Source organism: Tympanuchus pallidicinctus, unplaced genomic scaffold (assembly GCF_026119805.1).
Source record: "Tympanuchus pallidicinctus isolate F22 unplaced genomic scaffold, pur_lepc_1.0 scaffold13, whole genome shotgun sequence".
Lineage (NCBI taxonomy): Eukaryota > Metazoa > Chordata > Aves > Galliformes > Phasianidae > Tympanuchus > Tympanuchus pallidicinctus.
Window position 1 is genome coordinate 2,446,316 of NW_026294648.1, and position 27,360 is coordinate 2,473,675.

Genomic DNA, 27,360 nt, shown 5'->3' on the forward strand with positions numbered 1-27,360 from the left:
TGCAATGATTTCAAGTATTAGCATCACCCACATACCAAAACAACGATGGTTGAACACAACCAGATACACTGTGATGCGTGTTATTATTTAAAGACTTAAAGCCACAGACCAGCAAACGAGGAGGTGCAATCTGTTAAACTAATGAGGATTCCATCCCGGATTACTCTTCCTGCCCAGAAAAAGAGCACATTTATTTCCTTCCCAGATAGAAGGGTTAATTTATCTCTTAACAGTAAGTGACAGTCATCAGTAAGGAGATCCAAACTGCTGCCTGGTTCAGAAAGGACGACAGGAACACTGGAGGCTCCAATTCCATTACAGCAGTTAAGAAGAAATGATATAAGGAATTACGTCCTAGGAGAAAAACAAGAATAGTGCAGGGAACCACAGGAGAACTTGAAAAATGTGAGAAAAACCCAGCCTCTCTGGACAGCCATTGAATCACTTCCATTTGGAGGAACCCACCCCACCACCTCAAAACTCCACTTTGTCCCTTCTGTCAAGAAACATTTTCTCCTGAAGCACCACCTTTCTAAATCTCTAAGGAGATCTCAAACAGAAGTCTTCTCTTTGTTGGCACCAACAACTTAAAGAGTAAAATGCCATTATCCATGAAGTGGTTTTGAAGTCTGTTTACACAACAAGAATTACTTCTACTTTTCTAATTAAGCAGCTATTAACTAACATACAGAGTAATCACACCAGCATATGAAGTACTGCTATCAGCAAAATCGAAAAGAACAGCTTAAGATTTCCCCAAGAACAACAAATCAATCACCAAATGCAGAAGTCAAGGTGAGCTTTTAAAATTTCTCTGAATCAACATTTTCTCTTATTGATGCCAGTTTTTCAGAACCTTTCGTAAGAGTGCAGCTTTTTCAAGCTTCTCTGGCATTACCCTACTATGAAAACCTACCAGGTACTCTAAATTGAGAGCAAATTAGAGCATGCCTCCTCATTCTTCCACTGTTACATAGGAAAAATAACTGCCAAGTGTTCAGAAGTTACCAGGAAGTCTTTAACCCTTTCCAGGTCACTGGTGCCGAGCAGATGCTTGCTGCAGTGTTACAGGTTTAGACAAGTTCTCAAATACTACACGGCCACTCTGTGACAGTCTGCAAAATTGATTTTCTCATACACCAGTACGAGGCAACACCAGAGAATTCAACTTCAGAGTTTCTAAATCATGTGCATTAAACATATCTTCTCTTCAGGCTACTTTTTGTTCTTTTTTTTTGGTAGAAATATGGATTGATGCATTGTTGCAAGCACAATGAGACAAAACGTAACAGGTTCATTCCGTGTTTTAGTGGTGCTTTTGGAATATCAATTGAGAGTAGTAAAATGTAATTGTCATCAAAGACTATGGCAGAAAGCAATATCATCTTCCTGGTGTTGGGATCCTTTACTAAATGCTGGAAACCTTATTTTGTCTTGCCAGCCAGCAACACGAACTACACACAGTTGGAGTCAGCCTGTAAAAGTCGTAGACTAGATGATTAATGCAGAAAAGTTGTTTGCAACAGAAAACCGCAGAGGAAATTGTTTTTGTTTCTGTAAATTCCATAAAGCATGAATCTGAATTTCCCATAATCTTCTCAGAAACACTGCTCTCACGACTCCTCCATGTAGATCCAACAAGAGAGCTTGAACAGCTCTCAATAGGCCTGGAATGGAGCAGGGTTCAATCCCAAAAGACTCTTCTGGGGTCTCAGCCTCAATTTGCTCTGAGGAAGATAACCTGGCAAAGGGATGCCTGAGGCTTTCACCAGCCTTCACAGGTACAAGACGACAAGAGACACTGGGACATCTTCAGCATCTCCTCCCAGAACTCAGACCAACAGGTCTTCTGGCAGAAGTCCTCTATATTCCTGTTCAAGCATGATGAATTTGCTTGAGATAAAATCATTTTGCTCTATCTGCTTAGAAGTATGCATGCTTTGGCCTTATACAGGGAGACAGATATGCTGCTACCTTTTTAGCAGAATCCAGCAGTAATGCCCCAAGAATTAGTGGTCAAACACTACACAGCACTGGGATCAGGTCTCTCCATCCCAACAGAATCACTCTCAAAAAAGTGCCTCAAAAATACATGCATATATATTTATTCACATATTTACTTTTTCCACCTTTGAGCTAGACTTGTAGACTGGTTCTTTGACCCTATGGACGAAAGGAAGTTACTGGTCTCCATTTCAGCCCTCAGGTGCAGAGTCTAGAAAAGCAGCAGCAGCATGGAGAGCACACGCAACTCTTCAGATGCCAAGGGCCAGGTAAATCCCACAAGGAGGGAATATGTCAACAAGATTTGCTGCCAAAAAAAACAACTGAACAGGTGGGACAGGACTGCAGCCACCACTGGACATGTGGACAGGCAATTCTGCATCTTTACTCACAGAGAAAAAAGCTACTTGTGCAGCCTGCTGTGCAAGAATGGCACCCAACCCACAGCTGAGGAATTAGCAAGCCACAGGCATTTCATCCACAGTGTAGTTCTTAGCCACTCAGATGGCAAGCCTGTTAAAAGTTGATGATAAATAATACTAATTCAGTAGCTCTATTTCTGAATTAAGAAAAAAGTCCTCCCAGGAACAGCAACACATCTGCTCTTTTGCACAGAGAGATCCCAATGTCTGTAAATAATATAAATTAATGTTCTGGGTGATCACTATTGCATCACTGTTACTCCAAACAAGTCCTTTAGGACAGGCTACAGCCTTCAAATAGCACTACTGAAGTATTCCTTGTCCTTTGCTCTGCTGAAGCACACAAGCTCCAGCAGGAGACAGGGAGAGTGCCCATCCAAGAGAACTTAAGGATAAATGAGTCAACAATTTCAGAGGCAGTTTTATAACCACATGTACTTAACAAAGGATAGCTGCTTACTGATACAGTCAAACTCTATTTTAAGATTTCATTCAGCCTTACAGGGACAAAGGCTGCTTCATGGGGAGAAAGCTCAGCTAGAGACCACCAGAGCTTTGTTTCTTTATGCCATACCTAATTCAGAGGGTTTCCAAGGATAATTGCTGCTGAGAAATGTATTGATTTGTTTCTCAGAAGCCTAAGGATGCTTGAGGAATTGCAATTGGGGTTTCCTCCAAACGATTACACTTCAGAATTAGAATGGAAATATATTACTTTACTCTTGCGGCTACAAAACTTCACTTAAAACTCTTAACACTTAAAAAGCAGTTAAAAACTATGTATTTGGAAACAATACTGTGGTATCCAAACAAATTAGCACTAAAGGGCCTTTCAAGTGGAGGCACTGAAGAAATCTGCAGCGTGCCAGCCTGCACTGAGCTGTGACTGGTTAAAGTACAGCCAAGTCACAACGTTAGGGGGGTTCTGCTGCTGCTTCTCCTGCATTGACAGCCTTGCTTTGTTTTAACAAAGAGCCAGAGCCCTTTCATAAATCTACATCAATGCAATTTGCACCACGGTACAGCCCAGAAAAGACAGATTCTTCCTGAGGATTTCCTGTGGCACATTTGTGCTTCTCTCACTTGTTGCAGTGCCTGAGGTGGAAGCAGGGCAGGGAGCTGTCGGACTCCACTTGCACTGATCGCTTGATTTCTTCCCACTTGTGTTCTCACCTCAGCAATTTGTGGCACGCACCAAATTACACTGGCAGGGAAATTTAAGCTCCAAAACGTTTCAAATTTACAGAGTGCAAACATCCAATTAAGTACCCATTACTTAAATTGTAATTGCTGTCCATTTGCATGCACGACAGTGAGCGCAGAGGCAGCTACGTGCGCAGAGCCGGCTCCGCAGCCGTATCACAAGCAGGTCAATGGGAGGTTCCAGCAGCAAGAGCCAGCACAACTGTGCACCACAATAAGAACTGTGTTGTTGTAGGCTAAATAGGCAGGCACTGCTGCTTGATCCTGTGGGTTACAGGGTAATTAGCTTCTGAATAACTGAAATCAATGGATGTTCTGCAGAATCACACCAAACAAGCAGAAGCTTGGCACGCAGACGGGAGAAACAGTCCCACTGCTACACAGTCGTGCTTGTTAATTCCTAGTTTAATTCCATCAACTTCAAAAGCTTTACTGCAGGAAGAAAAAAAAAAAAAAAAAAAAAAAAAACAGCCTGGGGTTACTGGTAAACCCAATCAAATTACCCTGCAATTTGACAGCTAAAATGAAACGCTGCTCCTCCTGACTCACCACCTCCACTGCAAAGCCCTCCTCCCTCCCAGCAGCACGTCAAGCACTCACGGAATTCCATTCCATCACTATGTAAGTCTCACAGTTTCTTTGGAAATCATATCACCTCATGATTTCTCATCTCCCTGCTTTTCCATCAAGCCAAATCTGCAGTCAGGTAAACGTTTTACAGAGTGATCTCCCACAGTCCGCTCTTAAAGGTTACAATCTCTTACACAGGAAAGCCCACATGCTTATGAACTCACAGGCTGGGTGAGGAAAGAGGCTCACTAATGGACTGCTATAACTATAAGATGGGTTCAAACCCTGCTGAGGTGTAGCATGAAAAAAACTGAGGGAAGGATGGAATGGTCTGTTCAGTGGTACATTTGAGAGGAGAAGAAGAGAACAAGTCTGTCAATTGACAACTAAACCTCAATTATGATCACCTCTGAATTCCAAATTCAACCTCGACCCCAGCAGAGCCCTTCCCAGGCCACGCAGCCCCAGCAGCACTGCAGGACTGGCATAACAAGGCAGAGCTGTCCTTGCACTCACAGAATGAATCCGGCCCAGAAAGCACTGCTTTGAATATACTATTAAGAAAATTGCATGCAGGTCGACATCACATGAGAAAGAATGAAAAGCAAAAACCTGTATGTATTCCAAATGAAAATTAAGGCTATGAGTCAATCCCTCCTTCTATGCAACTGTATGTGCAAATGAGCTACTGAGTAAGTGAAATTTCAAGTCTCTTCTTGCAAGGTAACTTTCTCAGAAACAATATTTTGAGAATCTATCATAATCTGCAGAAATGTGAAAACTAAATAAATTCATGAAAATGCCCTTAGCTAATGATATTTACCAATTGACACCGTGTCCTCTGCTGTTTGTAGCAAGCTTAGTCACAGAGAGTAAGGACAGGTTTGCCTTATTAGTACAGCGCTCTGCCTGTGTATTTTAAATACCTTGAAGCACAGTACCATCTGTGTGTAATCTACTAATGAGCTACTGCTTAGACCGAAGAAGGCCAGCCAGCTAACACCAATTACTCAGATAGAGGCTGCCTAATTTTTAAGCAATTAATGAGCTGCTCGCACTTTACAGAGAAGCTTCCTCTGCTTAGTTCTCCAGATACATTATTGGAGATCCTCATCTGAAGAAAGTTTCTTCAAGAAGAAAATAAGAAGGGAGCGAGACACAGCCCAGCCACGGGCAGAGCCTGAGCCCTGCTGCAGGGACAGGAGCAGCCCTGCTGGGACCAGCACAGCCTGCACGGGAGCTGCAGCTTGGCTTGAGAGAAGCGTGCTGCAAAGGGATTGATCGCTCAGCCCATTCCATCGTTCCAGACCATTTGGGGCACTAAGACGCCTCTATTAATGCTGAAAGAGCAGAATAGCCAGAGCCATGCTTAGCCAATAGCTTTGCTGGTTCTCATCCCGTTTGCCTCCTGCTCACGTGGAAAAGCCTAATAGGGAGCATCCTCAGATGCTGCACAGTCGCTGAACGCTTAGGAAGAAGATTGACTGCTCCATTCACTGACTGATGAGATCATAAAAGGCTGGCCTTAAGGGGCTATTAGGTTATGCAAAAATACAATTCCCACTTCTGATGCTAAAAAATATTTCTTAATAACCTAAACAAAGTTTAAGGAGATCAAAATTACCTTTTACAGCTCCCTGTTGCAAAGTGCTGTAGTAAAGCACAGAATGAGTAATAAATTATCTCACTAATTACACTGATGATGCACAAGTCTCATGTACAATAAAAACATTAAAGGAGACCTAATTTTTACAATACATTATGCACTACAATTAGAGAAAGAGCAGCATTATGTCCAAGAAAGCTTTGTGCCGGTCTTGCACAAGCCTGGAAAACATGCCACCTTCAATCACAGCAAGAAAACTCACAGAGGAGAGCTTTTACCCAACAGCAAAACATCCACCTGCATTGAGGATACCTGTATTTGCACAACAGCATGGGTCTGAAGGTGACACTTTATGTTGACCTACATCAGAAATCAGCTAAAACACTTGAGCTTACAATCTGCTCCAATAAAGCTGAGATGCTCTGCTCCTAAAAGTAGTTTCCACTGTAATCCCGATTTGCCTAAAACAACACATACCTCTATCTTGAACAGAACATTTCTATTTTGAATAGAAATGTTACATCCAAAATGCCATTAATGATATCTACTTTTCTCCCCGTAGTTTTGATTGTCTAAAAACAAGCCAGTATTCAAGCTTCTCTGGCTCTGTACAATGGGAAAGATTTTCAAGGTCTTGTTAAAAATGATAATAATAATAATAATAATAATAATAATAATAATAATAATAGATCCTAGAGCTCAACCCTGCAATACATTTTCCACAACTTCAAGTCAGCTTTCTAAACCGCTGCTTCTACAGCAGCTTGGCTTGAGAAAATGTCTTTAAACCCATGTGTTTTCCCAACAAACCCCACCCTGCACTAGCAGCTTGCAATGAGAGAAGAGCAAGCAGGTTCAGAGGGGGCTGCCCATCCCACGGCCTCCCACAGCCCCTCCACCTGCACCCAACCAAGTCTACGAGATTCAGCTGCTCTCACTGCCTCAGTTTTCAGATCTCTTCTGCAGGAAACCTGTGAGATATGACACAAGAAACTGCATCCCATCAAGAATTCCAGAACCAGCAGGTCCCTGCCATTACATGTTCCAGGTCTTCCAGCTGCTTCACCTACATTCATATCCAGGATTAGAGGTGTTGGCTTTCAGTTGCCACTCCCGACTGCCTCAGATGCAGAGCCTGGGAACAACCCTGCCTGTGATCCACATTCCAGCAGTTTTCCACCTATTAAATATACCCACCTTGGGGAGCTTCAAAATGAAATCGCTTCACTGAAAAATAAATTCCGACCAGCTCTATTCTCCAGAATGGGATCTTTCTGTGTCTTACCATAAGCTCAAAGACACCAGAGTGGTTGTATCTCACATTACCCTTCCTCTTCCAGGAACACCCATTATTTATTTGCTGAAAATGTAAGACAGCAAAAGCATGCATGAGATCGCTTTGCACACTGACCCAAATAACCTCAGGGCCAGAAAGTAAACTAGCAACAAAACAAAAAAGAGAAAAAGCCCATATTAAGACCACGCAGTTTCTGTTGTCTCACGAAAAATCTGACCTGCTATATTAACATCAGCCTTCATAAATATTAACTCAGCTCTACCTCCAGCATACTGGGCAAAATCTATCAGCTCTCAAATAATAAAACAAAACTTGTCAAATTTGAGTAAACAGCAGCTTGCACATGTGGATGAAAGAACCAGCATTTCTTTAAACAAAAAACATCTGGATAGACTGTACACCAAGGTTTCCTTGGAGAAAGCTGCTTTAAGCTATTTGCCCACCTGACCATAGAATTCCAGCTCCTTCTACTGCTAGAAATCTGAAGGCAGATAGTGGGCAAGCACAGATGCATGCACAGTAGCTCAAATGCAGATGGCTGCAGAGTTGCATCACTTTATGGCCAGCACTGGTTGTTTAGGTCAGAAGAGCAATAGTTGCACGGATTTTTGGTTTTCTTTTCATAAACTAGTCACTCTACAGACTTGAGGCTTCTCCAAGGCTCTCAGTCCCTCAGCTATTTCTTCTGCCATCTTACAATCTTAAGTGGTTTTTGCTCCCACGTGCCCCAGTACAAATTGTGAGGACAGTTTAGAGCCAGAATGCACAATATACTTGTGGCATTCACAGGGAAAAGCTATTCTGCTACAGCTGGCTTTGTGCACTAGCTGCAACCTAACTTCTCTGCTCCTTCCCCATTTCTAGATGATATCTTACCATCTTTTACTGAAAAAATAACAGAAATTGCTAACACTTTTCTCCTTCTCCCAAGGTCTTCCAACCACATTCTTCACACATATTTATTTAGCCTCTGAACTCATCTAGGAGATAGGATTTTTTTCATCATCCTTGCCTAAGGTATAAACAGAACAGAGGGAAACATGCTTTCACCCCCACATGATGTTTAGTGTGCTGGCCAACCTGAACATTGCTTCATCTCTGTTTCCATTTGGGTGTTGTTTTTTTTGTTTGTTTGTTTTGTTTTGTTTTTTTCTTGGAGGGCCAGTGAGAAGGAAGGGATGGCAGAGGCTGGCATGGGCCGCTTGGTTAGCTCTTGGTTATCTCTTGGAAGAGCCAGGTGCTCAAGTCAGAAGTTTAACTTTTCCTACTAGTCTCTTTCTTCAGAGCTGAAGCACTGAAACCAAAACTCAATCTACTGTATCCTTTCACATTAGTATATGTTATAAGTACTGATCATACATACTCTTTGCAGGAAATAATCGATTGGATTTGAAAGAGTTTGAGATTAACAAAACATACACTCTAGAGGTGACACCACAGATCAGATCAATTTTGCTGAGCCTTGTTTATGTTCCTTTAATTGCACATAGCCCATAGTGCCTGCCTTAAACACACACACGGGTCACAAAAACCCATGCACATAGAGCTGGGCTGGACTGGGAGCTGACCCCAAGCCCAAGTCACAGCATTGCCACAGCATCACAACATCACTGCAGCCCTGGCAGTCTGCATCCTGCTAGTGACCCCTGTGCCTCTGTGCCACTACAGCTCCCAAACCCAGCAGATGCGTTTTATGCTTTGGGCATGGTTGCAACTCATCCTACAGGAAATCAAAGGCAGCAGGGAGCAGCTTGAGAGCTTGCTGTCTTCTTCTAGAGAAGAGCCTGAAATAATGCACCTATCTGACCCCTACGGATCACAACTGCAGAGCAACGCAAGGGCTTCTGGTCTTGAGGCTGAGAAGAACTTGTCTCAAGGCCCCAAAGCCAGGAACTGCCCTCGTAACACAGCTGCCCCCTCAGACAGACACCCATTGGGCAGTGTGGATGGCTGCTAATGTTTCTGGGCTACTGTGGACCCACTGCTGCCCAACCCCATGCCCACACTCTGGGAACTCTGCCTCCAGGCTCGGTGCCCCTGGCATACAACTTACACTTCAGCAGCAACGGTCTTTGCTCCTTCCACAAACCCAGTGCAACCCGTAGGCATCACCTCAGGTCCTCTCCTGAGCCATCAGATCCGCTCCTCTGAAGTCCTTCCTCTCTTCCTCAAAAATTCAGGCTCTGCAAACGTGAGCCTCTACTCCATAGAATTTTCCTGACACCAGGAAAAGAGTCGCAGAGGAGCAAAGCCACTGCTACCACCTCTGCAGATGGTGCTGGCAAGATGACACAGTTGCCTTTATGCCTCCAGGCCTTACTTAGCAAGGTGTGAAATTAAACTAAATAAATAAATAAAGCCTGCCTAATCCCATATTTCCAAAGCCAAAAGCACTGAAGGCTGCTCCCAACATGCAATGTGCCAGAGTAACTCACTGGAAGGAAGATACACCACCTCTGTGCTGCAAACGGCAGATGGGTTCCAAGAGGTGGTTGGGCTCCCCAGCTCCTTTTTTGCTTTTTTAAATAGCTAAGTGGAAGGAGACTCAGCAAACACGCTCCCTGCAATCTGGGTAAGTCGGCAGCTGCATTATTCATAATTTCGTTCAAACCTTATGTAAGACAGACCTTCAAAAAATATGAACAAGAGAAAGGACAAAACACGGCAGAACAACTGCCCCTGTCCCTCAGGATGGTTGGTTTCAGAATAAGGGCAACAGCCTACGACCCACATCCTCAGAGCCAGAAATACTGAAAGATCTTTGAATTTCCATTAAAGATCTTAAAGAAAGCAAGGCAGATACTTTGATCTGAGACATTTTTTTCCATTTTATAAAAGCCTCATTTTGATTCCAATTAAAAGCACAGGGTTGGAAAATCTCTCAGTCATGAAGGTGTGCCAACTAGAGAGGCTCAGACAGCATTAATACTGCAGCTAGATGCAGAACAGCCATCCACACAACTGACAGAAAATCTTCTCCAGGAGAGGAAGAGTATAGATTTTTAACTGAGGAAATGACATTTCTGTCATGTGTCTCTTACCTTCCCTATCCCTAAAGATCCTACCTTTGTAATTTACTGCTGTCTGAAACAATTTAATTGCCTCCATTCATTTTATTCAGATACAGTTGTGGCTTCTCTTTTGGGAAAGAAGTTTGGCTTTAATATTTAAATATCGGCTCAATATTTTAATTGTTTCAATTATACATGAGCTCATTTTAAACGAGTGTAATAGCTAAAAATGTGTTTAAATAAGTTCAATATTTAAACCCTGTCAGGCTGAGGTCACTACAAATACCCAAACTGCCTGCAGATTCTTTCCCTTTCTTGTTCTTCTCTGTGCATCTCTTCTTCTCCAGAATGCTGCCAGCTGTCACCCAGGCCTGTCTTGCAGCCACATCTCCGTCTGTCCAGGGCAGAGAAGCCAAGGCTGAGGCTCCCTTCTCGAGGTGCACTGAGTTCCCATGCTGTACAGCTTGCTGAAGCCCCCAAGTCATGACCGAACACTGGAGCGCGTCCTCTTCTCCTTCCCCAGTAAAAACCGAACAGATGGAAAGGAGCCCTGAACCAGTGCACAGACATGGCTGTGTGCAAGAGGGGCTCTGTGCTCCTGCCTTGACGACAGCTTAGAGCAACATCCATCTTGAGTTATTTTTGTTTGCTGAGGCTGTAAGTTACAATCTTCAGAAGAAAGAGAAAGAAAAAAGGTTGGCGCACACTGAATGCTGCTGCTGACAAGCTCCCATTTTCCTCTATGCTACTGCATGATTTGCAGAAGAGAAAAGCTGAAAACCTCTTTCACACTGCTCGTATCTCAGAAAATGGGAGAATTCATAGCCATGCATTTTACATGATGGGCAGAAGTCAGCTCTTCGGGCAGACGCAATTGCAACAAAAACCAAACACAAACGAGTGAGCACAGTGCAGCTCCCCTAGGGGCTCATTCCAGCAAGAGAGATGGACTTTTAAGAGTTAGGCTCCTCCAGAATATCCCATTCCTGGCACAAATCCACACATCACCTCTGAAGCAAAGGTAGCTCCACTTCCATATATGCTGCAGTTTTTCAAAGCCAAAACGATCAGACAGCAACACCAGAAAAAGAAGCATTCTTCCCAGAAGGGAGCAGGGGGAAATCCCAAGCTAGAGCAAAGACGATCAGTAGGAAGGTGAAGGGCTCCTAGCACAATGCAGCAAAGGCGCGAGGACTCTGGCTCTGCAGCTTGGAGGACGTAAAAGTGCCAAGCTTGAGCCAATTAAGCTCCATCAACCTGGAGCAAGACTCCTCTCAGCTCTGCAGCCAGAGGCGTACAGCAGCCTCAGGGATACCTGCCCATGCTCTAGTGCACAAGGCAGGCATGCCCTCTGGAGCTCAGGCGTGCTGAGAGGAGGTATTTTAGCTCAGCAGATAAATGCAGCAACAATAAATGGCATCAATTATTCACTAATGGAATTATGTCCAGTAAGTCAAACAGAACGTATAATCTGAAAAATCTTTTGCTTAAGAAATGCAATGATTTTTAATTGGTTTTATATCCCCTGCTATGAGTACTCAAAGCACTACATACAAAAGGCTTGGGAAGAGAAGTCACTTAATCAGATTAAAAGGAAGTCCCTACCTACGGGAACCTAACAGCTCCCACATCCTCAGTTTATTTGTATAACCTCCTCCTGTAAAGCCTTTCCAGGTTATTACTAGGGCTGCAGTCCCAGCATTAGCTGTTTGCAACCTTTCACTTCCCAAAGCAGGCAAAAAGGATGATTTGCAGCTTTCCAAAAAGCTTCTTGATATTAAGAAACACTTGTGAAACTTAAATCAACATTACATTCACACAGATGCTCAAGGCAAACTATTCTGTCACCACCACAAACAGTAATCATTACTCTGCAAACATGACAGATTTCTTTTAGAGCACCTGGAAGCTGCTGCATGTAAAGAAGAATCTGACTAGCATAATTAAATTAACTCACCTATTTTAATTCTTCTGGCACAGCATCTGAAGCAGGAAGAAGCCAACCAATGTTACTGCGGTACAAGTTTGTGTCATTTTTGCAGCATTCTGTAGCCCTCACATGCATTCCTGTTTATCACCTCTAAATGGAAACAAGAACACCTGAGTCCACAAGGAAGGGCAAGCAAAGGCACCTGAGACCATTTATTTCAGTTCTGGTTTGCTGGGCTTTTTTCCTCCTTCCCAGAGCACTGTTTCTTCAGCAAACTTTAACTCTACACCTCCAGCTGGAGCACCGTTTTGTCACCTCCTTCTTGACATCCACTCCCATCCATCTCCTCAGTGCCTCCAGCTGTTGGTCAACTCCTGTGTTCTGCCTGTATTTGCTATTTAGAGTTTACACCCTCAACTTTCTCCCCCTTAGGTTGCCATTCCACAACTTCAAACATACATTTCTCCCCATTAGCCTCCGCCAACACCTTTCTAGCCAAACCCCTGTGCCCTGTAAGGCAACTCCAGTTTGACTGATAGAACATTTCTGCACACACTGCTTTCCTTCGGACAGCCTCTGCAATACCTGAACACAACACTGCACCTCCTCATTGCTCCACCCCAAGTCCCATTCAACTTCACTACTTGAGGCTCGCCCTACCTTTTAAGCAATATATAATGGATTACATGGTTTTGCACATGCACTAATCAACTTTGTAATTGCTCTTGTACTCAACACTAATCACAGTTTTTCCTCATTCAGGCTTATAATTCTACATACTGCTCAGAAAGATGACAGTCTACGTAAGTCAAAGAAGACACAGACACCTCAATTTTGTTGGTTTATTGCCCTAGTAGCCCAGATCTGTCTTTACCATCAGCATCAGCACTTTCCACACACTGCTTCACAGAAGTGTCTACAGAACAGTCTGCACAGCTTCCCCTCCCCTCGTAAGGACACTCACCAGCTCAGACATCCCAGTGCTGACAGCCAGCAGGACGAAGAGCCGCACTGCCCACCCCGAGCACAGCTCCACAGACCCTGTCCATATGGCATCATTTGGGCACCCCAGCCACCCCTGCTGCTAAACCAGCCTCCCTGCTATCAGATATACAGCTGCCATTCTGGACAACTGTACACCAAAAAAAAAATAAAATCACAGTCACTTTCCCCTTCTCACTCTCCTGTACCATAAACATCATTTATATATTAAAAAAAGAAAAACTACAGAACCACAGCATCAGCGTGGAACCATGACCCCACTGAGCAACAAGGCCTCACTGTTCCCTGTGCCTGCAACCAAACCAGCCTCTGTCTCCAACCCTTCTACTCAAACACTAAAATTCAGAAGCTCCTTGAGCACCCATCCCCTTAAGCACCCAGTGAGGCCCCCGGCAATCAAGTGACAGCACCTCATATCTAAAGACCACTTTCAGAAAGGGAGTCAAATTATCAATTTCACTCCAAGTGCTGAAACTACAGAAACAGAAAATGTGTTTCACACACAATGTACTGGAAGAAGAAAATAAAAATCAATAGTTTGTTCCACACAGCAATATAAAAGTCAGCACAAGAGAGAATGAATATTAAAAGGTAAAAGCCAACTACATGATCACATACTTGCAAAGAAACTGTTTTTACTTTATGTGCTTTTTCCCCTTCATCTTACACTGAACATATACTGGCTCAATTAAATGAAAAGAACAAACTATTCACTGCTGTGGGCTATATTTAGCCATAAGCAGGCTAACATATTAAAGCATTTTTCCTACCAGTACTCAACCTGTATTGATACTGTCAACAGCTGCCAATAACGTAAGGCATTCTGCAGAGTCAATCAAAGAAAGCAGCTACATGTAACAGAATACACTCAAATATAATTAAAGGTAAACTATCAGCTGAATGACGCTATAACCACAGACATTTTATTTCTATAGATGTGTACTTCTGATAAAGGAGATGCAAAGGCCCTTCCTTGCAGCCGCTGGTATTGCCTGGCATCAGTGAATCAAGGCAGCTCAGCTACACAGGTTATGGATCTCATAGGGGTTCCCAGCCAGGTCAGTAATAGCAGTTTCATAAAACAAAGCACCATCATCCTTAGCAGGCTTTAGATCAAGCTCTATGCTGTAGCCAAATCCTCATCTCCATGCCTGCTCTCACAGGGCAAACAGGGCCCACACAACCACACCAAAAGACTGTAAACTAGTTTGGCTTAGCAACATCCATTCAGCCACTGGGCTCAGAAGGAATTCAGCCTAAGATCTGGTGATTCACAGAGTAATATTTCCCAGCCTGAGATGGGAAATTGGTACAGACCAAAAAGTCTTTTCCTCCTTTTCCAAAAAACACAGAAATTGAATTTAAAACAGGCCACATCAACTAAGCCAGTAATCTGTTCATACTGCATGTAACATGCAAGGGCAGCACCACATTGGTTACCAGTTCATGTACATAAGAACAACGCTATGTTAACACTGAAGGTAACCCATCTGCCTGCCCAGATCCTTGAGATTACCTGAGAAAGGCACATGTTTCCAAATTACTTTGTTCCACTGAGCAGGGAGAGCTGCACAGACCCGCAGTCGCTTTGCTCTCACAGAACTAATGGAACATTCCCTACATCAACCATCTTTCCCAGAAAAGGAGAGATGATTCAGTGCTTCTTTCAAGTGTTCTGTTATTATCAGTGCCTTTCAAAAGCAGCTGTAAACATAAACCAGCTCTTGTTACCTTTCACTGCCACAACAATCAGAGAAAGCACTTTGCTCTACCCAGGGAAGTTCTTCCCAGTGAAGCCCACGTGTGATCACACATGTGGCTGGCATGGCGTTTTGGAAGACGCCCTTCCAACATCCAGTAAGCCCATCCAGACTTAAAATTGTCAGGAACCACATTCATGGTTAAGAAAATCTGTTAGCATGGACACAAGCACAGCTTTTAGAACAACGCCAAATCCATCTCTACTTTAACGGACTCTCAAAGAGATCAACTTTTTTCCTTCTTTTCTTTTTCTTTCCCTTACGAAAGCACAAGGACATTTTGGGACAGCTTAAGACATGTCAACAGAACATTACAGAGAAAAAATTCATCCTGTAACATCTGGTAAGCAGATCTTATGAATTTTTTCTTCCCCCAGAAGAGAACAAGGATATATGCAAAACAAAAAGCAGCCATTTAAAACACTTGTTTCAATGAGCATTAAGTCCAGATCCAAAGGTAAAAACATTTTTTCTGTGACTTACCAGAATTTCTCTTCGACACGAGCTTCAAATTCATGCTGACTACAGTACAGATCACAAGAACCAAGAGAACAAGAGGCTTCATCTTTCACTTTCTTTGGCAGCTGAAATGCAAACATAGTATGAAGTCTGAATCATAGGTCTTCACCACACCAATGCAGCAGCTACAATTAAATATTTCTCAAAGAGCCATTAAGGGCAATGCTTAACCTAGTGGCATCTGTCAGCTTTTGGTTTATTTTTTTAATGCAGAGGTAGGAAAACATCACGGCTCAAAGCAACTGCCCATGAATAATTTACCTGAGTACCACACAAGAAGTTGTTGGCTTTGTTTTTCAAATATTCTGAACGCATTATTTTGCTTTAAAAAAAAAAAAGGAAAAAAAAAAAAAAAAGGACAAATTCTTATTTGAAACAATCTAATTTAATCCGACAGATTTTTGTATGTTGTAGAAGAATAATCACAACAACTATAACTCATTTTGTTTCATACTTTAAAAGAACACTTTACATTGTTTGGGAAAATGTAAGAGTAGGTTATTTGTGCCATTCCTCCCAGAAACCTTATTTTCCCCACTGGTGACCTTGAAAAACTCCTACAGTGAAATGATACTACTCCAGAAATTTCTAATATAAAAAGAAGACAGCTAAATGAAAACCAGAAATCAATGGAACCAAGCCTTGAGACTGTTATTAAAAATACAGTAAAATTCACAGGAGAGACTAATGCCATCTACTTTCTATCATAATTGTTTTAAAAAAAGAGAAAATCCCAGTTTATAACGGTCTTTTGAGTGGTACGTGATTACTGGAACAAGTCATGTTTTCATTCACAAGTCCAAAATCATTCAAGAAAAGACAGCAAGAGCTCAGTGAGGCTCCCTATACGTGATTAAAAAACAGGTGCAGTGAAACTGAAACCAGCAAAGCCCATCCTTCTCACTAAATGAAAAAGGAGAGAGATGCTTAATTAGAAGCTAGAGTCCCCAAATACATGCTTAGCAGGAAGTCACAGGACTTTAAGTGGCCTGCACTTACAGGAATTCACCGCCATACCAGATATAGAACCCAGATCAGGATCCTTACCCTTGGATACAGAGACTAGTTACCTAGATCAGTATGAAGTTTTTATCTATCAAAATAATCAGCTGACGCTCTATGGCAGTTCTGTTTAAGCAGAAAAGTGCACAACCACCTGTATCAGCAACCAAGGCAAAGACCAACAAAACAGAGGAACCCCAACTGGCAGAGGCAGCCCCCAGCACAGGCTTAATATGAAAAGCCAGCAGGAGAGCATCATGTCCTGCAGGTCTCTGGAAATTATTCCATTTAATTGGAGCTTATTACATTAACCATCCTTCCTTTGTCATTTTACTGCCAGCCTACTGTTGTGTGAAGAAAATCTAAGGAACCACATATAATTTTGTACACGAAGGCCATTACGCTGCTACTCAATTATTTCAAAAGTACTGCTTATATCTGAAGTTTTCACCCCTCACCCTACTGCACTGCAAGCTACAAAAGGGCAGCAGATTTCTTCTCGCTGCATTTCAAGTTCCCCTGGGCACTCACTGCCTGCTGATTCCCCCAAGTAACGACGCTAAAGAGCTGAAGGGATATTCAAGGAGCCGTACGCACTGAAGGCTGTCTGACAGTGCTTAATGGCAGAATCCGTTTTTGTTCTTCCCCAACCTCTCCTTGGAGTACCAAAATCCTGAAACGAGCAAGGCCATCTTGACAAGAGAGCGAGGAGAAAGTAATTGAACTAAATCTTTTGACAGATAATTGTAATGATGATGTTATGCTAGAACGATTTTCAAGTGTAGCTTTGCAAATTGCTTTCTTCACTTCCTTCCCTTTGGTTATTACAGCTGAGGTATGTAACTCCAGGATCCTTCCTCACGTGGCCCCTTTATCCTCAACCCAAATGGGCTATTCTGCATTAAATAAACTTAAAAACTCGAAGCAAGTTGTGACAAGCAACATTCACTCTAAATATAGGGGAAAACTCTGGGTTCTGTCAGCACCAGATGCTTTGCTTTTTGAAGCCCGGGCCTCACTAAAGCAGTCACTGCCTGTACCTGCACTAGCAATATTATGAAAACACAGCAGGAGAAGGTCAAGAATCTACTCCACCACCCAGCCATTCCCAGCCCAGCCCAGCACCATCCATTCATCTGACACAAGCTGAATGCAAACACACAGCAGTACTTGGAGTGCCCTCTTTGTATACAGAGATGTCCCAGCTGAAGGCAGAAGCACTCACAACATGCAGGGCTGCAAGCATCCCAGACAAGATCTCTTTGTTTGCCAGGGAGGAGATATCAGGGGCTGAGCCTCTGAAGATCGCCCTGATGTCTGCCAGCCTCACAGTTCCCTGCAGTGGGCCATGTACTCGCCTGCCAGGCACAGGGATGCCCCAGAGAGTCAAGATGGTCTCACTCTACATCTACCAGCGCTTTGGGAAATAAATGAGAGGAAAAGTGTCTACAGTCTGATCAAGAATGTGAAGAAAACTGTGCTATTCTGTAGAGATACTAGATGGGACGCAATGATCATTATTCAAAACCATTTTCTACAACTGAGGCTTTTCTTCCAAGTAGGACTGATCTGGAGCACAACTACGTCCAAAAGCCAAGCAGTCGCTTAGTGTCCCTGGTGTCACCTACTGATCCACATGAAAAGGAAACACATGAGGAAGGGATTACCCCCCACCCTACTTACCATAAGGGAAAGAAATTCAGCCTCAAGGCGTAACACTCCTGTTGATTTTAAGCTGTTTATTCCATATACACGTAGTCAAAGATAAGATCACATTTACAGGATTTGATAGAAATAACTGCCCATAGAACGTGTGGATAACAAGGGATTCCAGGTAGCCACAGAGACTCCCATCTCAAAAGATGAAGGAGATTCCAGCCACAAATTGCACTCCTCAATACTTACTACACTTCCCAACAACCAACTGCAACACTGCATTTTTAGCACTGCCAAAGTCCCAGTTAGACTCTGACAACACTGCCAGGACAGCCCTGCACCTGGGCTAACGCACTGCTTTTTCATCTACTGCAGCACTGTCCCAGAAGTTCAAATTCTGGCTTCCCATGAAGAGCTGAACCCAATCTTCACCTTCTAGCACTACCTATCCTCAATTTACTTTAACCTCCGATGGCAGCATAAAACTCTCCTGTTTGAAACACATTTCATAGAAGGCAGGTTACAGCTAGGAGTTTGTAAGATTTCTAAGTATTGATTTTAACAGAATGTTATATTAAAGTTTCTTTACATGCCAGGCAGCATCTTCTCCTCCCCATTTTCAGTTAGCTCTTCATGAAACAGCTAAAGTTAAAAATCCCCAAGTTCCTTCTCCTGGTGCAAAGACATGCTTCCTTAAAAACAGTACATGCTTCCATTTAGGGTATCTATATGCTACAAAATTATTGTTATAAAAATGCATCTGTTACTTCTCTTCACCTCTTTATTTCAAATGTGAGGACCAAAGACAATTTTGGTCAACTTCTCTTTTTAAATGGTTATGAAAATCATCTTCTTTGCCCACCTCCCACCGCCATGCGTGACAGCTTCTCCAACACTTTCAGCATTTAAGAACTGTGTAACTAAAATGAAAGACTTAATGAACTTAGGATGGCCAGAACACATCACAGAAACAAGCGTTCTTGTCAAATAAAACTAAAGTACAATTCCCACATTCTAGTTGGCAACAAAATTAACCTTGCACTATGCCTGGAAGTTGGGAGGTTGAGGCTGACACACACAGGGTGCATCAGACAGATCTTCACATCATGCAGCTTGGACATCAGACTACTGGATACATCTCAGAGGAGGGTAACAGCATTTAAGATCTTTCCCAGAAGAGCGAAGATGTTTCCCTTACTAACTGTACATAGAAATGCTGATAGCAGCTAACTAGCTCAAGATCCCTGAGATGAAGAAAGAGAAAGGCAGGATAAAGTGCTCCCTGAGAAGGCTGAAAGAATCCAGCCCTTGGCGTGACCTACCAGGTTACGTTTGTATGGAGATAAGCAAAAGGAGGTCGCTACCATCAGAGGGAAGACAAGGAAGATGGAGCAGTTTTGTTCTCAATTGTTCCTTCCCTCCTCATGCTGCTGCGATGCTGCAGAGGACAGATTTCAGACCGCCCTCCTGACCTCTGCTGTAAGCATCCAGCAAACAGGAGGGCACCAAACTGCCATGAAGCACAAATTCTGTTCTTCTAAAAGCAAACCAACAAAAAACACCTGACTTCCACATGCTGCCTAACAGCCTTCAGCAGCACTGACAAAACAAGGCATTTCTTCAGGGCCCTGAGGAAACAAGGCTTGGGAAACTGCAACAGCATCCAACACTGCAAAGATCTTCACTCAAGTGTTGAGGTTCCAATAAAGCATTTAGAAACAGGAAGGCAATTGGTGCATTAGTATTCTGCACAAACCTCAGCACTGAGATTCCCAAATCTCTGCCTTACACGCAATTTAGTTTTGCTGTAATTTCTACCATAAGCTTTGCTTATACCACATCCCTTTGTCAGAGAAAGCAAAAAGAGAAATGCAGTGTGTGTGCACTCGGCACACGCCTGTGCACAGACCGAGATCTGCTGACACACCGTGAGGATCCGCAGGTTCTGGCTCCTCCACAGAAGCTGTGATGCAGAAGGTGCTCATTAAAATCAGCAGCCCACCTCTTGAGTGGTTTCCAGTTGTCAGGCTTTGTTGTTCACAAACCTCAGGGAAATAAATGACTGTTTTCACCCCCCCCACACAAAGTAAGAAATGGCAACAGCAATTCTTTCGACATCTTTACAGTATGCTAGATGGCGACTTCTGTTCACTCTTTTTCAAACCATTTGCCCACTCCGCTTCTTAAGGTTTTCAATTTTAATGAGAGTTCTCTCTCAGGTCTCCCATTCTGTTGCCAACACACCAAATGTTGAGCTGTGTATTTCTGAGAAGTTTTCAGCACGCACAGCATGGTGGGTGGAAGCAATCCGCAGTGGGCACAGGTCCCTTTTTGTTGACGCTCTGATCTCACACACACACAGCAAAAAGAATTAAAATCAGAGATGCCTGCTAGTTCAAATATTGTACCTTCAGCTCTACTTGATATGAGTCACGCACCACTCTTCACTCTGCTGCTCAATGAGCATCACAGAATATTTATATATAGGCTGGATGCGGCTCTGGGCAGCCTGGTCTGGTGGTTGGCAACCCTGCACGTAGCAGGGGGTTTGAAAGTGGAGGGTCATTGTGGTCCTTTTCAACCCAGGCCATTCTATAATTCTATGATTCTATGAATATTTGATTTTTCCTAATCTGCTGTATATCCTCACCATCGTAACCAGACTTTTAAGATGCCCAAATATGCAATGAATGCTGTTCTACAGTGCACTCAGCATTCACCTTGCTGCATCGGAGCCCCCATGGCATCCCTGTTCTGTGGGCTCAGGCCCTTACCTGAATTCACACCTGGCTAATTCTCCTTCTTCAGATGTAATTCTATGAGAAATTCACAGCTGCGGTAAGCTTAGCAGCAATCCAGGCAGCACTCATGTTGTATGAACTGAAAGTAACAACAAGATGACATCTAAAATGCCTGAGATTCTTACTGGCACAACAGCACATCAGTTGCACGAAAGCAATACAAGGACAGACTGAAGTAGTGTCCTGAACAAGCGCAGCCAGCCGATAAGGTCACAACACCAACCTGTGTGTTGGGGTGTGAAGCTTCTTCTGCCTGAAGAACAGAGGGCTCTAGTGAGACCTCACTGCAGCCTACCAGTACTTGAAGGGAGTTTATACTGGAGGGGGACAATTTTTTTTTTACAAGGGCAGACAGTGATAGAATAAGGGGAAATGGCTTTGAATCGATAGAAGGGAAATTTAGGTCAGATGCAAGGAGGAATTCTTTACTCAGAGGGCAGTGAGGTACTGGCACTGCTGCCCAGAGCTGCAGGTGCCCACGGCCAGGCTGGGTGGGCACTGGGCAGCCTGAGCTGTTGGGGGGCAGCCAGCCTGCAGCAGGGGGTGGGACTGGAGGGGGGCTTAAAGTTCCCTTACAACCCAAGCCAGTCTATGCTTCTATAAAGGCAGAGTCTTATCAGTTATGTCAGAAGCAATACAAAGCATGACCCCTTAGGTGTTAATAGTGAGGTTTTATTTGAAAGGCTGTAAAGCTTCCATCAAAAAGTTGGTGTCTTCTGGGTCACCATTTGGAATATTTTTAAGTGCAGCATCTTAGCACCTTGAAAGGCCTCTTACAGCATAACTTCAGAACAAAAATTGGGCTTTAGTGGAAGGCAGAAAAAAAATCCCAGGGAGGGCCTCCCCTCCATAGCTTTTACTGTTAGCACAAGATAGTGGAAGTGGGTTTAGTTATGTTACAGCAGCAGGAACAACACTGTGAGCAAACTGTTGGTTCGTCCTGTCTAGAGAAAGCCCTGCACGCATTAACAAGAAACTTCTCCTGCAGGAAACTTCTGATTCAATAGCTACCTAAAACAGTGCTCATTTACAGCAAAAAATAAAGAGCAGAAAACAGAAAAATGCCCTCTGATGTTCCAATCACAGATAGAGATTCCAGTGTCAGTAGAATCAGAGCTAACCAGGGGGGTCAGCACCAGACCTGCAATGAATGCACTCACCCAAATCTCTGCTAAAACAACAAAACCTGAGCTGCCCATCTGAACAGAGGGGTGAAGCACAGCTACACCTGCCCAGCCTGGTGGGCAGGCCGAGGCCTATCAGCTCACACTGCACACAGACCTTGATTCCCTAGGCAACTCAAGAGGAACTCAAGTTCATTACATCTTCACATTGCATTTTCAATCTATGAATCGTACTCCTCACTGCTGCAACTCTCGCAGCAGGAAACACAGCACCCAGAAGTAGTAAAAAAAAAAAAAAAAAAAAAAAAAAAAAGGAAATCAGGTTTTGTTTAGTTGCTTTCGGGGTGGGATTCATTTTGAAGCCTCACGCCCAGCTGTGCCATCACGATGTACTGACTCAGCACTGCCCTCTATTCTACAGAGAACCACGATTCCAGCCTCAACTCTGCCACACACTAGCTGCACATCACAAGATATATAGATACACTTGTCCAGTATCACAGCATTTAAATTTGAGCAGTCCAGGCCCCTTATAGACTTTCAAAGTGAAATACATGTTGCGGGAGGAGAATTACCACTGTACTTCAAACCCTCATGGTTTATGAGGTCAGCATAATGGATGTATTAATTTACAGCCTTTTTTTTTTTTCCTTGGTGTAGGAGCTATTAATATTCTACATATATTTACTTCTGCAGATGGTGGTTTAATCAATACAGTACCTTGGGCAACACGAAAGCAATGTAAGGACTGTCAGCTCCAGGGAGCTGATGCTTATGGCAGGGCTCAGCCTCTTACCACAGCCTTGCAGAACTACCTAGAAGGCAACAGAGTCAGCTGAGGGAAGAGAAGAAAACACAAAGTCTGCACCTGTAGAGCTAAACCAGCCCACTAGCACTAGGGAAAGCAGAGAGATGATAAGACTCAGATTGGCCTAAATCCTAAAGCCTGTGGAAGAGCTCTGCTGAGCCCATAAAGATTCTGAACCTGGGGACTCAGTTCTCTGGGGGGGGTGGGAAAGAAAAGCACAAGCTGCTGCTGAGACCGCTAAGGGCGCACCAGCACACAGCAGTGGCAGCACGAGCTGCACCTGGCTCTGGCTCGCCTCTTGCTGGCTGACACCCAGAGCAAACATTGCGGCCCAGGTCACGGCCTCTGGTGTGCTTGAGGCGTCTGTGCCGATGATCACAAGTCTCCTCTGCAGCGTCAGACACAAAAGGAGGACATTTCATACAATCAGATTAAAAGAGATGAGAAAACTCCATTCTCACCCACACCAACTTCTAAACTCGCTCACTGCACTAAGATCATAGGAGAGGTTTCCAATTCACAGCAGCCTATGCAAGAGCATTATTAAGCCCAGAGATTAGATGCTTTGCTTCTTTGATAGTTATACCAAAGCTTGCTCCCCGAGCAGCTTTTGTAGAAACACTATTAAAAATGGAGAGAAAGACGGTTCAAAGAGAGGTCTCAATCCTGAAATACAGCACATCCCTCCTCTCCCCCTCCCACGCTCTTCCCTCCTTCCATAGCATTCCTCAGGGCTGCTGAAGGAGGTGCTCAGCACAGGTTTTAGACTGGGCTGCCATCTGCATGCTGAAACGTTCCCTGCTTTTGTAGTGAAGCCGCTTTTACTGTCTTAAACTTGCCTGGGAGCACACAGAAGACAGACTCACAAGCATCAGCCGGACTGAGTTTCAGTCTGCTCCTGCGTACCTTTACACCCCTGCAATATCCACAAAACATTTCCACTGCTCACAGCAGATCCTGTCACTTCTGCACATCAAAGGAGCGGGCAGCAGGAGAACACAGCTCCACATGCAGTGTGCCTGGAATTTCGTTCCTTGATCTCATTCATGGCCACATGCTTCCTTAACTAATACATAATGCTCAAAGCAGACAGAATTACCAAAAAAAAAAAAAAAGACAACATACCAGCTGTTACACTTCTTAGAAAACACACTTTTACTCGTTCCAGAGAAGTGAGACGGAGCACTTTGCTCTGCCATCAGCAGAAGGCAAGTTGCTTTCATTGCTTCGTGCTACCTTAGAGAGATGAACACATTCCTGGTGCGAGTTTCTGTCCCTTACACAACCAGAGGCCATCTTTACCTGTACACATTGTGCCAGGCTTGTAGGTGAGAAAATAAACAGTTAGTTGACACACAAACACCGCCACCCCCTCAAGTTTGAGAACTACGAGAAACTCTCTAGAAAACAGCATTCCTTTCAGTTGTGAAACCTTGGGAACAGTGTGGTACTGTAATGAAGCAGGACAAAAATCAAATTGAAATATTTATTTTCTGTACCCTGGAATTACTCTGTCAAATAGATATCCTCATTAATTTAACAGTTATATATAGTGGTGGGAGGAGGAGTTTGGGGAAATCCCTCTTCCTGCAGTGCTTTTTCTGTAGAAGGAGGCCAGAAGGAAAAGGACCAGCCAAATATGCACACATAACTGCAGAAGTTTCTCAGATGCAGCCTCTCCCCTAACAGCACGGCACCGTGCACAGCACAGCTTCTGCCCTTCTATCCCAGGGGATCTCACCCAGGCCAAACACCAGCTGCTCAGAGGTGCTGGAAGAAACCCTGCCCCATAAACACAAGCAGCACGAGTCTCATTATTTGCAGCAAGGGCAAGGTCTTTCCCTTTGTTTTCCTTTCAAGGCTGTTTAAAGGAAGATTTATCCTTAGTCAGACACCTTGAAAAGCAAATGGCCTCTTGAAGTGCCTCCTTATTTTGTGATAGAGTTTAAACGCTCACTTCCAGCATTAAAGACCTTCTGACAAATAGGGGAGGCACGCACTAAAAGAAGAAAGGAGAGAAGTCCCAGACAGGTCCTTAAGGCTATTTAATACTTGTTTGGGGTTTAGCATTCCTGGATACTTTCAGCTTGAGCCCGTTTGAAGCGAGAGATTACTCACAGCCCAAACGTACTGGAGATCAGGGAACGCCTATACTTCAGAATCGCTTTCCGTGCAGTGACCACGAACACAAGCGCTGAGCCGCCCCTGGGACACACGCAGGTGCAGCCCTGAGCCCCAGCCCTGCCTGCAGCCCACGGGAACCGCCGCTCCACAGGTCAGTGCTGCTCCTTCCCCACCTCCAGTCCTGCAGCACATCTCAACCCAGGACGCAGGAATAGAAAAGACCTTCTTTCCCCCCAAATACAGCACAGAAGGCAGCATTCTCTGTAGCTTCAAAGTGATAACGGTAGCACGTATCCCCTATCCCCCTCTCTCCAAGAAACAGCTCCGTGCAGTCAGGGAACGAACTGCCCCGCATGTGCAAACAAACCAAAGCTTTTTCACGGGACCGGAGAGCCCCACCGGGATGCCTGCACTGCTCCTGTGGAGCAAAACATCTGAGGGGTGCCGGCCCGGCACGCAGCGGCCGTCCTGCCCTGCATACGTGTCCCTTCCACGGAGAGCCGGAGCCAACAGCTGCACACACGCTCTTCAACCCTTAGTGATTTTAGTTCGCACGGAGCAGCAAGGCGCGATGCTCGGATTTCTAACGCTTTAAACCTTTCCGCTAACGTTCCTCAGCACAAACGACAGCCCGTGGCCGGCAGGCACGGCCGCACCCGCCCTCGCCTCCTGCTGCCGAGCGCAGCCTTTCGGCCCGGACCGCCACGCACCGGGAAACCCCTCCGCGCAGCTGCCCGCCCCGCAGCGCTCTGCCCCGCTCACCTCCCGCCGCCCTCCAGCTCTCTCGGCCCCTCTTCGCGCTGACTTCCCCGCGGAGCAGCGAGGCCGGGCTGCGGCACCGCTTCAGCCGGGCTGCGGTTCCCGAGGCGCGGGGCTCCGAGACGCACCGGCGCTCCTCCAGCCGCGGGGCGACCGCGGACGCCCACCCGCGGCGCTGCCACACCGGGGCTTTCTTCCTCACATCACCTGCGAGCGCTGCCCGGCACGCGCGCCGTTCCGCCGCGCTGACACCGATCGCCGAACGATTCGGAACGAACCTCTTGCGAGTTCCCAGATACCGCGCAAGCAAAGGGGAGCTCCGCGGGGACCTCCGGAGCCTGGCAAGCAAGAAGGACGACCCGCGGCGAGGCCCCCGTCCGCCCGTCCCTCCCGCAGCCCACGCCAGCCCCGCGGTGCGGCCACAGCCCGCCGCTTCTCACAGCCCGGCACGGCGCGCCCCGCGGAACGGACCCAACTTCGGGCGCTGACGCAGCGGGGCCGCCCGGAGCAGCGCCGTAACTTTGTAGAACTGCGTTCCGATATCGTCTCCCACCCGCAACTTCGCGTTCCTTGAGAAGTAGCGGGGCGGAGCGCAGCGCTCGGGCACGCGTACCGGGCTGTGCCGTGCGGGGCTGCGCCCCTCGATCCCGTCCCCCTCAGCCCCGTCCCGTGGCGGCCGCGACCCCCAACTTTTTTTTTCCCTGAAGGAAAGCAGAAACCGCCGCGGTCCGCGCGCTCACCTCTCGGCTACGTCTCCATGCCGGCGCGCCCCGTCCCACGCCGCGGGATGCGGGCGCTGCGGCGGAGCGCCACACGCGGGCGGTGAGGGCGCGCGGCGCTGCTCTGAGCGGAGCTGGACGGCGCTGCCCGCGCGCCCACGGCTCCGCACCCGGCAGGTGCGCCCGCCCCGCGCCGCGAGTCGCAGCGCCACCTGGCGGCCGCACGGAGACACGACCGCGGGAGCAGCGGCAGCGGGAACCGCATCCGGCCGGACCCCGGAGCGGCAGGAACGGGCAGCCGGCAGCGCGGCAACCGGCAATGTCAGAGCCGGGAAACCGCTCCTCTCTGCGCACAGGGCTGCGCCATGCATGCAGGGCTATGCTAGGAGACGTCGTCTTTTTACCTGTAACGCAAACGGCGGCGTTTTTAGGCGCTCCTCCGCCTGTAGCCATCCTCTTGGACTCGAGGAGGAGTTCGGGACAACGCACCTGCTGTGTGCGCTCTGAGAATCGAGGCCCTTCCCACCGCTGGGTGTCCTGACGCACAGCAGAAGAGCAAAAGGACGGCAGCGCAGATCGATAAAGCCGCCCCGTGTCTGTGCCTGGTCGCAGCTTTTCGCCGACGAGGAACTGGTAGGATGTGGGTGCAGCCCTCGCTTCCCCCGGCTCCTGCGCTGCTCCTGCCGGGACTGCAGCATCAAACGCTGTCAAATTGTTCATCAATTTGCCTACTCGAGTCGCTTTGTAGCTGAATTATGAGATGAAAGCCTTGAAATCAAACATCCCACGGACTTTGAATTACACTTACGCGGAGTTGTATTTCACAACACCATTGATTTGAAATGAACAGATAAAGCAGTATCAGCAGACATACTTCAGCCTTTATAGTAAGTCAGAAAAAGGTGATTATCATGCTACACTATGAGAATGTAGACATTATTCATAAAAATGAGGTGGGTATGCCACAGACCGATTCTGTACAAAGCTTATTTGTTCCCCTTGCTCTGGTCACACCTCATGCACCATCACAGTAACGAGGCCCA

At 45.5% G+C, this 27,360-nt stretch overlaps 1 protein-coding gene across 5 annotated transcripts in view; it reads right to left on the reverse strand.

The window, feature by feature from the left end:
- The window catches only part of IL1RAPL2 (interleukin 1 receptor accessory protein like 2), a 333,350-nt gene extending 306,385 nt beyond the window's left edge, over window positions 1–26,965 (reverse strand). For 2 of the 5 annotated variants that reach the window (XM_052673210.1, XM_052673215.1), the window contains exons 1-2: window positions 26,339–26,474; window positions 15,289–15,389 (exon numbers count right to left, since the gene is read on the reverse strand). In XM_052673210.1, coding sequence (XP_052529170.1) covers window positions 15,289–15,370 — 82 coding nt within the window. In that variant the 5' untranslated portion in view covers window positions 15,371–15,389; window positions 26,339–26,474. Of the gene's footprint in view, window positions 1–15,288; window positions 15,390–20,756; window positions 20,857–25,601; window positions 25,728–26,338; window positions 26,475–26,721 lie in introns of those variants that run through there. The other 3 variants (XM_052673211.1, XM_052673212.1, XM_052673213.1) reach the window with 3 other exon arrangements.
- Window positions 26,966–27,360: the final 395 nt, after the last annotated feature.